General features: G+C 44.2%; 1 protein-coding gene across 1 annotated transcript in view; it reads left to right on the plus strand.

Moving 5' to 3' along the window:
- Positions 1-11,889, plus strand: part of LOC108941066 (scavenger receptor cysteine-rich type 1 protein M130-like) — a 31,991-nt gene extending 20,102 nt beyond the window's left edge. The window contains exons 7-11 of the mRNA XM_029256376.1: positions 6,906-7,217; positions 7,465-7,755; positions 9,666-9,869; positions 10,827-11,098; positions 11,881-11,889. Coding sequence (XP_029112209.1) covers positions 6,906-7,217; positions 7,465-7,755; positions 9,666-9,869; positions 10,827-11,098; positions 11,881-11,889 — 1,088 coding nt within the window. The remainder of the gene's footprint in view (positions 1-6,905; positions 7,218-7,464; positions 7,756-9,665; positions 9,870-10,826; positions 11,099-11,880) is intronic.
- The last annotated feature ends 2,273 nt before the right edge of the window (positions 11,890-14,162 follow it).

Below are 14,162 nucleotides of genomic sequence, written 5' to 3' on the forward strand. Positions count from 1 at the left end.
TCAAAGCATACGCAGTTGAAAAGAGCAGTTTCACAAAGCCGAACGATGCAATTGCAAAACGGTGCTACAGAGGTAACGGTATGGGGCACAAGCCCGATGCTTGCCGGTTCAACGATGTTGATTGCTGTGAGTGTGGGAAATGGGATAAAGCGCACAACATCTCCTACGTATCATCCTGCCTCAAACGGGTTGGCCGAACGGTTAGTGTAGAATCTTAAAAAAAGCACTTGCAAAGAGTAGAACATGTTGGGGTATGACGCTTCAACACTGTGTTGCTAATTTTTCGTAAAACTACTGCAACACACAAGTTTGGGCAGAGTAAAGGCTTGCACACATAACAGTGTTTAAATTAATATTTTGCTTTTCTGGGCATGACACACATTTCTGTAACTCACACATAATGATATCGAGTATGCAGAGAAATCTGCTAATGTTTAAAATAGTACTTTATTATTTGGTGAAAAAATACTGGAAACATATAAATAAATGTACATTTCTATTTCAATGAGGCTTGTTCACTATTTATTAAAGTATTTCTTATAGTATATACTATAATAATATCATTTTAAGAAGAGAAATGCAGATAATCCTGGATCTGTCACCTTTCCACAGGTAATGTGCGGCTGGTGAACGGCTCCAATGAGTGCGGTGGGAGAGTAGAGTTGCTCTACAACAGCCAGTGGGTTTCTCTCTATGACACTGGGTGGACGACACAGCAGTCAAATGTTGTGTGCAGTCAGCTGGGATGTGGACAGGCTGTGGCAACTGGAAGCGGCGAGACCCCTGGATCTGCCCTGCAGGCTCTCTGCTCTGGGGCTGAATCTGCCCTGCAGTCCTGTTCCTTCCAGTCCTGCTCCAGCTGTGCTGCCAACAACTCCAGATCCGTGACTGTTGTGTGTTCAGGTACCGCACCTTGTGTACTGGCCAGAACAGTTCTATGAAATTTTCTTCTCCAAAACTCATTTTCTCTTAGATGACTGGACAAATGACTAGAAGGTATAACAATTTGTCGGACACTTTTCATAGCAGAACACTTGCTTCTTTTCTGATTTAACGACATGTTTGCTGAGATAATCCTTGCAATACGTGATGATTACAGAATGGGTGTACTGTTCTGTGACATATTTTTAGATTTGTTTTGGGTTTCTGCCACCTAGCGGTCATTTAGGAGAGTAACGTTATTCTTTACGTTATTTCGTACTGTTACATTATTGGATGGATGCGCCATGTGACACAGGCATAGATATGGTTTAAGAATCGGGAAGTGTTTTCAGTCGATGTGTGCCATGCGGTCACTTGCGGCTCCAGCGCCTTCCCTCCTTGTTTGTGCCTTGGAAAGCATCGCGTTTTTTCAAAAAAGACTGTACTTTCATGAGAAGGAAGACAACAGTAAAGGCATTCAACTTTACTCCAGCCTCTGACTTTCTCTGGAAGCTTGTTAGCTATCTGTCGATTTGCGTTAGACACGCACTGAGGACAGAATAGTAAAAAAGCGACTTCACAGTGGGCACTACAGTAACGGGAAAGCAAGGGAAACGCAGCTCATGATGTCGCACACCCCAGTAGCCGAACTGGAACGATTGTCCATTGCCGATGAGGGCATTTCACGACGGGACAATGTGTATGAAACAAAATCACAACGTTCTACTTCATCTGAATCTTCCTCAGCCAGCTTAGCTGCAGTCAGAGCTCGCGCCAAAGTTGAAGCTGCACGCGCTCGTGCAGCCTTCATTCAGCACGAGGCGGAGTTGAAAGTCCGAGAAGCACGCATAGCTGCCGAGCTGTCAGCACTGGCGCAGGAGAAAGAAGTTGCAGTAGCTGTAGCAGAAGCTGAAGTCTTTGAGGCAGCAGCAGAGATGGAGGGTCGAGAGGACGGCGGGAGTTACCATGCAACAGCTCATGTTGCCATGCAGCGTACCCGTGACTATGTCAAACAACATTCCCAGCTATCTGATAGTGATACAGAACCCCCAATGCTTCAGCCATTTTCACCATCTCCTTTGCCCAACACCAAACCCGAAGCTACATCAGGTGCACAGAAGCAGACTCCCGATCACAACGGAGCTCCTCACACATTACCTAAACATGCAGCAAGGCAGCCTGAGAGGTCAACACCAGTGGCTTGTCAACACATCACGAGGGACAACTACAACCACAGGGTACAGCTACCTGAAGGACCAACGCCTGCGGTTCATCACCATCCCAAGCGTCAGTACCCTTCTGCTCATTTGCAGCCTCCCTCTTTCAACAGAACCTCGTTCCAGCTGCAGGACGACAGGACTGGTATGAGTGACATCGCAACTTACCTGGTACGCCGAGAGCTTGTGAATTCTGGTCTCATCAAGTTCAACGATCGACCAGAAAATTATTGGGCATGGAGGTCTTCATTCTGCAACGCCATTGGAGGGCTAAACTTAACTGCTAGCGAGGAGCTCAACCTCTTAACAAAATGGTTAGGCCCACAGTCTTCAGAGCATGTAATGCGAGTCCGTTCCGTGCATGTTGCCAGCCCTTCTACAGGATTGAAGATGGCCTGGGAACGCCTAGAGGAGTGCTATGGGTCCCCCGAAGTAATTGAAAGAGCTCTTTTTGACAGGATAGAGAGTTTTCCTAAAGTCAGTCACAAGGATCCCTTAAAGCTCAGGGAATTAGGAGACCTGCTTAGGGAGCTAGAGTCTGCTAAGTCTGAAGGCTATTTGCCTGGGCTCTCCTACCTAGACACCGCCAAGGGCGTCAACCCCATAGTGGAAAAGTTGCCACCTGGTCTTTGAGAGAGGTGGTTAGTTCAAGGCTCATTATACAAAGAAGAGTACAGTGTTTCATTTCCTCCATTTTCATTCTTCACAAACTTTGTATGTAGTGAAGCACGCAGAAGGAATGACCCTAGCTTTACTCTCTCAACAGTCTCTACCACTCCGCCAGACAGTTCCTACAGGTTTTCATCAGGATCACCAAAACACGAACGAGGAGAGAGGAGATCGGGATATTTCAAGACTCAGGTTTCTGCTCACAACACTGAAGTTGCATCACATAAACAGGCTTCTCAGCAAGATGGCTCAAGTGGGAAGCTGAGTGACGTCGACAGACAATGTCCTATTCACAAGAAACCTCATCCTCTAAAAAAGTGCAGAGGTTTTCGGAGCAAACCACTTGAAGAGCGCAAGACCTTTCTTAAGAAACACAATATCTGTTTCAGATGCTGTTCTTCTACTACTCACCTGGCTAAAAACTGTAAGGCAGCTTTAAAGTGTAAAGAATGTGATAGTGACGCTCACATTTCTGCGCTTCACCCTGGACCGCCTCCGTGGAATGTAGCAGACCCCTCCTCAGAGCATGGCGGGGAGGGTGAACAAGAGCCTTCTCAGTCCGTGGTCACCTCGACGTGCACAGAGGTCTGTGATGAAGCTAAAGGACCTAGATCTTGCTCTAAAATCTGTTTGGTGAAGATCTGTCCCATTGGACACCAAGGAAAGGCCATTAAAGTCTATGTTATTCTGGATGACCAGAGTAGTAGATCATTGGCAAAATCTGAATTCTTTAACCTCTTCCACATCGGTGGGTCACACTCGCCATATACTCTCCGCACATGCTCAGGAATCACCGAGACATTTGGGAGGAGAGCCACAAGATTCATGGCGGAATCATTGGATGGTAAGACAAGTGTCGTGCTCCCCACACTCATTGAGTGCAATCACATGCCAGATGATCGGTCAGAGATTCCGACTCCAGAAGTCGGACAGCACCACAGTCATCTTAAGCCCATTGCTCACAGAATACCGCAGCTAGATCCAGAAGCCCAGATACTGTTGCTAGAGGGCGTGACATCCTGCAGGTTCACAAAGTCAGAGAGCAACGCAATGGTCCAAACAATGCGCCCTATGCTCAGAGATTAGACTTTGGTTGGGTAGTTATAGGCAATGTTTGCCTGGGCTCAGCACACAAGTCAGGTCCTGTAACTTCTTTCCGGACCAACATTCTGGAAAACGGATGTCCATCTTTTTTTACTCCATGTCCTAATCACCTCCAGGTCAAGGAGAGGTTTGACGTCGAGGCCCAGCATTGCAACCCTTTGCATGGACTTGCACACGACACTCCAATGCTTGAGGACTGCAACCTTGGCAGTATGATCTTTCGGAGAACCAAGGACGATAACAATGTTGGTCTCTCCATTGAAGATAGACTCTTTCTACAGGTCATGGCCAAAGAGATGTTTATGGACGATACCAATAGCTGGGTGGCACCACTTCCTTTTCGATCCTCTCGGCAGCGGCTCCCAAACAATCGGGACCAAGCTCTTACTCGCCTCAAATCTCTTTGTCGTATCTTAAAGAAAAAACCTGAGATGAAAGCTCACTTTGTGAACTTCATGCACAAGATCTTCGATCACGATCAAGCCGAGCTAGCTCCACCACTGCTTGAGGGAGAGGAACGATGGTACTTACCCATCTTTGGCGTGTACCATCCTCGCAAGCCAAGTCAGATCAGAGTTGTCTTCGACTCCAGTGCACAGCATTGTGGCGTCTGTCTGAATGACGTGCTACTTACTGGGCCAGATCTCAACAACAGCCTACTGGGAGTCTTGCTGCGCTTCCGAAAAGAGGCACTGGCTGTGATAGGGGACATCGAGCAGATGTTTCACAGTTTTATCGTCAGGGAAGATCACAGAGACTTTCTTCGGTTTTTGTGGTTCAAGGACAACGACCTCAACAAAGAGATTGTCGAGTACCGAATGAAAGTTCATGTATTTGGCAACAGCCCATCTCCAGCCGTAGCCATCTATGGTCTTCGTCGAGCAGCTCAGCACGGAGCAAATGAGTACGGTATGGATGTCAAAGATTTTGTGGAACATAACTTCTACGTCGACGATGGTCTCAAGTCACTCCCAACAGCGGCTGAAGCTATTGACCTCCTGAAAAGAGCACAGGCCAACATCAGGAGGTACTTGGGAGAATGAGGTTGTTCCTGGGTCTTTAACCCCCCTCATTCCTCCCACATGAGAGGAGTCTGGGAGCGGATGATCGGTATCACCAGACGCATACTTGACTCTATGCTCAAGCAGACAAGTCTTTCTCGCCTCACGCATGAGGAATTGTCTACTTTGATGGCAGAAGTCACTGCAATCATTAATGCTAGGCCCCTCTCACCTATCTCTTCAGATCCAGAGTCGCCTTTTCTTTTGACTCCTGCTTCTCTCCTAACACAAAGGTTGTGTACGTACCCTCCACCTCCAGGGCACTTTGACGCCAAAGATCTCCACCGTCAACAGTGGAGGCAGGTGCAACATTTAGCTAACACCTTTTGGAGCAGATGGAGGCGCGAGTACCTTCCGACTCTGCAAAGCCGGGTCAAGTGGCAGGATGCACGGCCTAATCTTAAAGACGGCGACTTGGTCCTGCTTAAGGATAGCCAGGCGAAGCGGAATGAGTGGCCCATGGCCTTGGTGACAAGAATCTTCCCCGACCAGGATGGGAAGGTCAGAAAGGTGGAACTCAAGGTCGCAAGATCTGGGTCAGCTAAGACCTTTCTGAGGCCTGTCTGTGAGACAGTCCTACTCAGGAGTGCTGAAGCAACAGACTAACCTTTATTCCCCTTGTTCTAGATAGTGGTATTTATTTAATACCAGGCGGGGAGTGTACTGTTCTGTGACATATTTTTAGATTTGTTTTGGGTTTCTGCCACCTAGCGGTCATTTAGGAGAGTAACGTTATTCTTTACGTTATTTCGTACTGTTACATTATTGGATGGATGCGCCATGTGACACAGGCATAGATATGGTTTAAGAATCGGGAAGTGTTTTCAGTCGATGTGTGCCATGCGGTCACTTGCGGCTCCAGCGCCTTCCCTCCTTGTTTGTGCCTTGGAAAGCATCGCGTTTTTTCAAAAAAGACTGTACTTTCATGAGAAGGAAGACAACAGTAAAGGCATTCAACTTTACTCCAGCCTCTGACTTTCTCTGGAAGCTTGTTAGCTATCTGTCGATTTGCGTTAGACACGCACTGAGGACAGAATGGGCAATAAAGCAAAAAAATTTCTCACCACCTATGATCATACAACATTATCCCCTAAGTGTTTACATAAAATTAAAACAACTGCAATCCTTAGTTTGACATCATAAAGAGAAACTCATACATTTTTTTAAAAATAAAAATATTTTTATCTCAGAGAGTAGAAAAGCAATGTCCATTACAAAAAGCAAGTGATGGGGATGTCCTCATTCATCCCCGAATGTAATATTGGATTCAGTATTTCAGGAACGAGGTAAAAGTTCAAAGAGAGGTGACCAAAGCTGGTACCTTTTCGTTACTTCATTTAGCTGATGCTTTTCTCCAAAGAAATGTACAGTGCAAAGTTACTTAGAGTTACTCATTTATATAGCTAGGTAATTTACTGGGGCAATTTTGGGCAAGTGCCTTGCTCAAGGGTACAGATAGGTAAAAAAGTATCATTTAAATAAGAATGAAGTTTGTATAGTTCCGCCTTAGAGCCTTAGTCACCCCAAATAAAGAAATCATCAATGCGTGTGGACCAAAAAACCAAAAATTGAGAAACCTGCCGTATATGCCTGCAGTCACATTAACAGGAGAAAGTGCACACAATTTCAACATAAAGTCACTTGTGTCTTCATGGTGTGATGGTAGCTTGGTAGTTCCTACTTGGGGTGCCTTGTGAGAGACTGGTGTCTCATCCTGGGTGTGTCTCCTTCCCCCTCCAAGCTTGTGCCCCATGTTGCCAGGTTAGGCTCTGATTTGCTGCAACCCTACTCAGAACAAGCATTTTCCGCCTTTGTGTGTGTGTGTGTGTGTGTGTGTGTGTGTGTGTGTGTGTGTGTGAGCTAGTTTTCATGAATAAATTGGGACTAATTAATCGGGAATAAAATTTCTCTCTCTCTGTTCCCCTGTGTACAGGTGGTGTGAGACTTGTTAATGGACCGCATAACTGCGCTGGAGATGCACAGATTTTCTATAATGGGATGTGGGTCTATCTTTCTTTATCAATCAACACAAACAATTATGGAGCATATTGGTATCTCAGCAATTCTATATCAGCCGGACTGTGCAATCAGCTGGGATGTGGAAATACTGTGTTGCTGAACTATAACACCACTGGAAGCACAAATGTTTTGCAAGCCCAATGCACTGGAAGAGAGTCTGCCGTTAAAGAGTGCAACCTTTATTTTCAGAGTGGCTCGTCCTGGTACAGTACCCTGACGTGTTCAGGTATGTCATGGACATTTGGACTGTGTGATTTATAATGTAATGTTACTATGATTTATTAAAATTGCTCTTTGGCGTTATGGCACATGTGGTGGCTCTTCATTTACACAAACATAAAGCAAATCTTCCCTAAGCAATAGCCAAAATTTCTGTACATTTTTTATAAAGGAGCCTTTGTTAAATCTGGAACCGGTTCACACTGTGCATTATGAGAAATACCCATAATGTTGGCTCTGTCATCTTTCCACAGGTAATGTGCGGCTGGTGAACGGCTCCAATGAGTGCGGTGGGAGAGTAGAGTTGCTCTACAGCAGCCAGTGGGTTTCTCTCTATGACACTGGGTGGACGACACAGCAGTCAAATCTTGTGTGCAGTCAGCTGGGATGTGGACCGGCTGTGGCAACTGGAAGCGGCGAGACCCCTGGATCTGCCCTGCAGGCTCTCTGCTCTGGGGCTGAATCTGCCCTGCAGTCCTGTTCCTTCCAGTCCTGCTCCAGCTGTGCTGCCAACAACTCCAGATCCGTGACTGTTGTGTGTTCAGGTACCGTACCTTGCCTACTGGCCAGAACAGTTCTATGAAATTTTCTTCTCTTAAACTTATGTCCTGTTAGACACAAGATAAATGTTTTTGCAGTTAAATTATGGGTTTATATTTTACGTTATTAATTATTTGGGTAGTTGCTTTGACAAATCTGCTTCTACCAAACAAGTAACAATGGTTGTCATAATTTAAAGCCTGTTATCCACATCCTCCAGTGGTCCTTCATATTTTTTATTTTGAAATTACGACAGAGGTATCTAAAATGTCCTGGACCACACTTAAATGAAAGGTACTGGTGTTGGGAGAAACATCCACACGTACTAAGTGGTAGCAAAGATTAGGGGAGCAGTTTGGAAACACATGTCTGAGGCCATGGTCACTGTTAAGAATGTAGTAATACTTATAGTCTGTTTGAGGGATGGAAAAATGGGACTAAGAGTGATAATACAGGTAATTGGCTGTGGTTGGAGACGGACCCTTGCTAAACTAATGAATTATCACTTAGTGTTTCACGAGTCAACTGTAAATGGGAGCCGGTGGCTGTAGCCGAAGCCCCTGAGTGTGTTGCTCGAGTTTTCGGTCTGTGCTGCAGAAAGGGTAGATTCTCAAAAATTGGCTATAATAAGGGAGGTTATGTTTGAAATACAGCTGATAAAAGCTGCTACATTTGTTCATTCAGCAGGCAGCTTTCAATTATTGACCAATTTATACAGCAAAGTGTTTTTACCGGAGCAGTGTAGGGTAAATACCTTGCTCATGTCAAGCGGAACCGGGGGAGCCAGCACAGCCGGACCCAAGTGCAGGGTCGTTCGTCTGGACTCAAGGGCTCAGGCGAGTTCTCGGTGTCAGGGGCAGGCGAAAGGTCAGTCAATCGGCTGTCGTGGCAAGTATTCATGGGCGTGGTCAGGGGACGAAGCAAAGGTCGGTCGATCGGAGTTGGAATGAGGAATCGTGGACGCGGGACGAAACGAGAGGTCAAAAACTGGAGGACGGACACGAGAAACAAGGGTTGTCTGTGAATGAGCCACCGCGAAAGAAACCGGTTGTCTCTGACGAGATTCCGCAAAGGTATGGGAGCTGAGGAGGGTCTTTCAAAGGGTGTGCGGTGAGTCAGGTGCTTGGTGATCATCAGGTGCTATCAACTGAGGTGCGGGCGTGGACATGACAGCTCAAGGGTTCTACAGCTGGAGGTGGGATTCAGACCTGTGACATTTGGGTTCAAAAGCAGCAGCTCTAACAGCTGCACTACCAACTGCCCCTACACTGCAATGCAGCAGTGTGTTTCTGCATGTGTCTTTTCTATACACCTCAGTGTAGGAAAAACATCCTTCTTGTGTTATGTGAACACCCAAAAAGAAATGTGAGAATGAGGGAAATGAGGGAAAAGCTGATAAGTATCATTAAAATAAGAATGAAGTTGGTGTAGTTCAGCCTTAGAGTCTTAGAGCCACCCCACATAAAGAAATTATCAATGTACCTAGATCAAAAAAAACAAAAATTGAGAAAACTGTTGAATATGTCTGCAGTCTCACTAACAGAACTAAGTCCACACAATTTATGCTTAAAGTCACTTGTATCTTCATGGTGTGCCATAGTTTGTGTAAATAAATGTAAACGTAAGGGTGTACAAGGTCTTTGATGTGAAAGTTGACACACTGCTAAATGTAAAACACGGGACGAACTGGTGATGTTTGCATCAAAAACTTGTATTCATTATCACTCCTGTGCTTTTCCTCGGCCGTTTGTTTAGGTACCCTACAAAGTTTCCTCACTAAAATTTACAGTGGGAACATTAATAATGGAAGAAGACTTCTGTTTCCAGGTTTTTCACATTCAGTTATTTTTCACAAAGAAACTGGGGCTAAGTTACGGGGGATAAAATTTCTCTCTCTATGTTTCCTTGTGTACAGGTGGTGTGAGACTTGTGAATGGATCACATAACTGCACTGGAGATGTACAGATCTTCCTTGATGGGACATGGATGTATTTTTACTTTTTAATCTCCTATTACAAGAATGCACCATACTGGTATCTCAGCAATTCTATAACAGCCGGACTGTGCAGTCAGCTGGGATGTGGAAATACTGTGTCATTGAGCTCGAACACCATTGGAAGCACAAGCGTTTTGCAAGCCCGATGCACTGGAAGAGAGACTGCTATTAGAGAGTGCAACCTTTATTTTCAGAGCGGTGGTACAAGGATTAGTACTTTGGCATGTTCAGGTATGTCACGGACATTTCGACTGTGTGATTTATAATTTAATGTTACTATGCTAGTTTGGACAGTTTTTATACAAGCCTTTACGCGATGGAGTCGTCTGTGGCGTGAAAAGTGCTGAGCTTGAGACCATCTGTTAAATGCAGCACATTCTAAAGACTTAACCTTTGCACTTGCAATAGAAATGGGGCTGGCATAGGAGGTGATGTTAACGAAATCGCAACAGTTTTCTCAAAAGACTATCAAAGCATACGCAGTTGAAAAGAGCAGTTTCACAAAGCCGAACGATGCAATTGCAAAACGGTGCTACAGAGGTAACAGTATGGGGCACAAGCCCGATGCTTGCCGGTTCAACGATGTTGATTGCTGTGAGTGTGGGAAATGGGGTAAAGCGCACAACATCTCCTACGTATCATCCTGCCTCAAACGGGTTGGCCGAACGGTTAGTGTAGAATCTTAAAAAAAGCACTTGCAAAGAGTAGAACATGTTGGGGTATGACGCTTCAACACTGTGTTGCTAATTTTTCGTAAAACTACTGCAACACACAAGTTTGGGCAGAGTAAAGGCTTGCACACATAACAGTGTTTAAATTAATATTTTGCTTTTCTGGGCATGACACACATTTCTGTAACTCACACATAATGATATCGAGTATGCAGAGAAATCTGCTAATGTTTAAAATAGTACTTTATTATTTGGTGAAAAAATACTGGAAACATATAAATAAATGTACATTTCTATTTCAATGAGGCTTGTTCACTATTTATTAAAGTATTTCTTATAGTATATACTATAATAATATCATTTTAAGAAGAGAAATGCAGATAATCCTGGATCTGTCACCTTTCCACAGGTAATGTGCGGCTGGTGAACGGCTCCAATGAGTGCGGTGGGAGAGTAGAGTTGCTCTACAGCAGCCAGTGGGTTTCTCTCTATGACACTGGGTGGACGACACAGCAGTCAAATGTTGTGTGCAGTCAGCTGGGATGTGGACAGGCTGTGGCAACTGGAAGCGGCGAGACCCCTGGATCTGCCCTGCAGGCTCTCTGCTCTGGGGCTGAATCTGCCCTGCAGTCCTGTTCCTTCCAGTCCTGCTCCAGCTGTGCTGCCAACAAGTCCACATCCGTGACTGTTGTGTGTTCAGGTAATGTACGTTGTTTATTGGCCAGAACAGTTCTCTGAAGTTTTCATCTGTAAAACTCATGTCCTGTTAGACATGAGATAAATGGAAAAATGTGTTCAAGTAACATATGAAGGTACCAAGAATCAAGTTCAACACACTGACATCAAGGTGTAACTCTTTGAATTTAGTCTTTGCATTTAAATTATGGGTTTACGGGTATTACAATTTACATTAATTATACAGATGTTTGTTGTGCCAAACGTGCTGCTGCCAAACACATGACAATGGTTGTCTTAAATTAAAGCCTGTTATCAAAATCATTCTCTGATCCTTTGAGTTCCCTTCAAGGTCTTAGTTGCATCTTCATCAGACTAGAGCAACACTTTCCTCTTTTTGGCTTGAGGTCACTTGATCCAGCATCTTTCTGCTACTCAGCTTATGTCTCAGGCTCGTACCAGGTGGGGTTTCTACCATTACAAAAAAACCCATTATCCTGCTCAAACTACCGGTAACATGGGTTGTGACATTATTTTAGGTCATGTGTAAAAAACAAACGGTACTGGTGATGTTTGCATCAAAAACCTGTATTCATCATGATTCCTTTGCTTTTCCTGAGCTCTTTGTTTAAGTACCCCACAAAGTTTCTTCACAAAACGTTACAGTGGGAATATCAATAACGGAAAAAATCGCTTCGATTTTCAGGTTTTTGACATTCAGTTAGTTTACACATAGAAGTTGGGACACATTAATGGAGAATAAAATTTCTCTGTTTCCCTGTGTACAGGTGGTGTGAGACTTGTGAATGGACCACATAACTGCACTGGAGATGCACAAATCTTCTATAATGGGACATGGATGTATCTTTATTTATATTGGTATCTCAGCAATTCTGTATCAGCCAGACTGTGTAGTCAGCTGGGATGTGGAAATATTGTGTCTTTGAGAGATAACACCATTGGAAGCACAAACATTTTGGAAGCCCAATGCACTGGAGGAGAATCTGATATTAGAGCATGCATCCTTTATTTTCAGAGTGGTGGTACCAGGATTAGTACTCTGACATGTTCAGGTATGTCATGGACATTTCAAGTGCGTGATTTTTAATTGAACACTAATATCGTTTATTAACATTGTTCTTTGATGTTAAGGTACATATGGAGGCCCTTCATTTACACAAACAAAGGAAATCTTCCCTAAACTATAACCAAACTTTCCGTACATTTCTTGCTATCATGGAGCCTTGGTTAAATCTTGAATACAGTGGTGCAGCTCTCTGTCAACATTTTGGAAATCTGACGGAGCTGGTTCACAATATGCATTATGAGAAATACCCATAATGTTGGCTCTGTCATCTTTCCACAGGTAATGTGCGGCTGGTGAACGGCTCCAATGAGTGCGGTGGGAGAGTAGAGTTGCTCTACAGCAGCCAGTGGGTTTCTTTCTATGACACTGGGTGGACGACACAGCAGTCAAATCTTGTGTGCAATCAGCTGGGATGTGGACAGGCTGTGGCAACTGGAAGCGGCGAGACCCCTGGATCTGCCCTGCAGGCTCTCTGCTCTGGGGCTGAATCTGCCCTGCAGTCCTGTTCCTTCCAGTCCTGCTCCAGCTGTGCTGCCAACAAGTCCACATCCGTGACTGTTGTGTGTTCAGGTAATGTACGTTGTTTATTGGCCAGAACAGTTCTCTGAAGTTTTCATCTGTAAAACTCATGTCCTGTTAGACATGAGATAAATGGAAAAATGTGTTCAAGTAACATATGAAGGTACCAAGAATCAAGTTCAACACACTGACATCAAGGTGTAACTCTTTGAATTTAGTCTTTGCATTTAAATTATGGGTTTACGGGTATTACAATTTACATTAATTATACAGATGTTTGTTGTGCCAAACGTGCTGCTGCCAAACACATGACAATGGTTGTCTTAAATTAAAGCCTGTTATCAAAATCATTCTCTGATCCTTTGAGTTCCCTTCAAGGTCTTAGTTGCATCTTCATCAGACTAGAGCAACACTTTCCTCTTTTTGGCTTGAGGTCACTTGATCCAGCATCTTTCTGCTACTCAGCTTATGTCTCAGGCTCGTACCAGGTGGGGTTTCTACCATTACAAAAAAACCCATTATCCTGCTCAAACTACCGGTAACATGGGTTGTGACATTATTTTAGGTCATGTGTAAAAAACAAACGGTACTGGTGATGTTTGCATCAAAAACCTGTATTCATCATGATTCCTTTGCTTTTCCTGAGCTCTTTGTTTAAGTACCCCACAAAGTTTCTTCACAAAACGTTACAGTGGGAATATCAATAACGGAAAAAATCGCTTCGATTTTCAGGTTTTTGACATTCAGTTAGTTTACACATAGAAGTTGGGACACATTAATGGAGAATAAAATTTCTCTGTTTCCCTGTGTACAGGTGGTGTGAGACTTGTGAATGGACCACATAACTGCACTGGAGATGCACAAATCTTCTATAATGGGACATGGATGTATCTTTATTTATATTGGTATCTCAGCAATTCTGTATCAGCCAGACTGTGTAGTCAGCTGGGATGTGGAAATATTGTGTCTTTGAGAGATAACACCACTGGAAGCACAAACATTTTGGAAGCCCAATGCACTGGAGGAGAATCTGATATTAGAGCATGCATCCTTTATTTTCAGAGTGGTGGTACCAGGATTAGTACTCTGACATGTTCAGGTATGTCATGGACATTTCAAGTGTGTGATTTTTAATTGAACACTAATATCGTTTATTAACATTGTTCTTTGATGTTAAGGTACATATGGAGGCCCTTCATTTACACAAACAAAGGAAATCTTCCCTAAACTATAACCAAACTTTCCGTACATTTCTTGCTATCATGGAGCCTTGGTTAAATCTTGAATACAGTGGTGCAGCTCTCTGTCAACATTTTGGAAATCTGACGGAGCTGGTTCACAATATGCATTATGAGAAATACCCATAATGTTGGCTCTGTCATCTTTCCACAGGTAATGTGCGGCTGGTGAACGGCTCCAATGAGTGCGGTGGGAGAGTAGAGTTGCTCTACAACAGCCAGTGGG

The sequence above is a fragment of the Scleropages formosus genome, chromosome 11, assembly GCF_900964775.1.
Source record: "Scleropages formosus chromosome 11, fSclFor1.1, whole genome shotgun sequence".
NCBI classification, from domain to species: Eukaryota; Metazoa; Chordata; class Actinopteri; order Osteoglossiformes; family Osteoglossidae; genus Scleropages; species Scleropages formosus.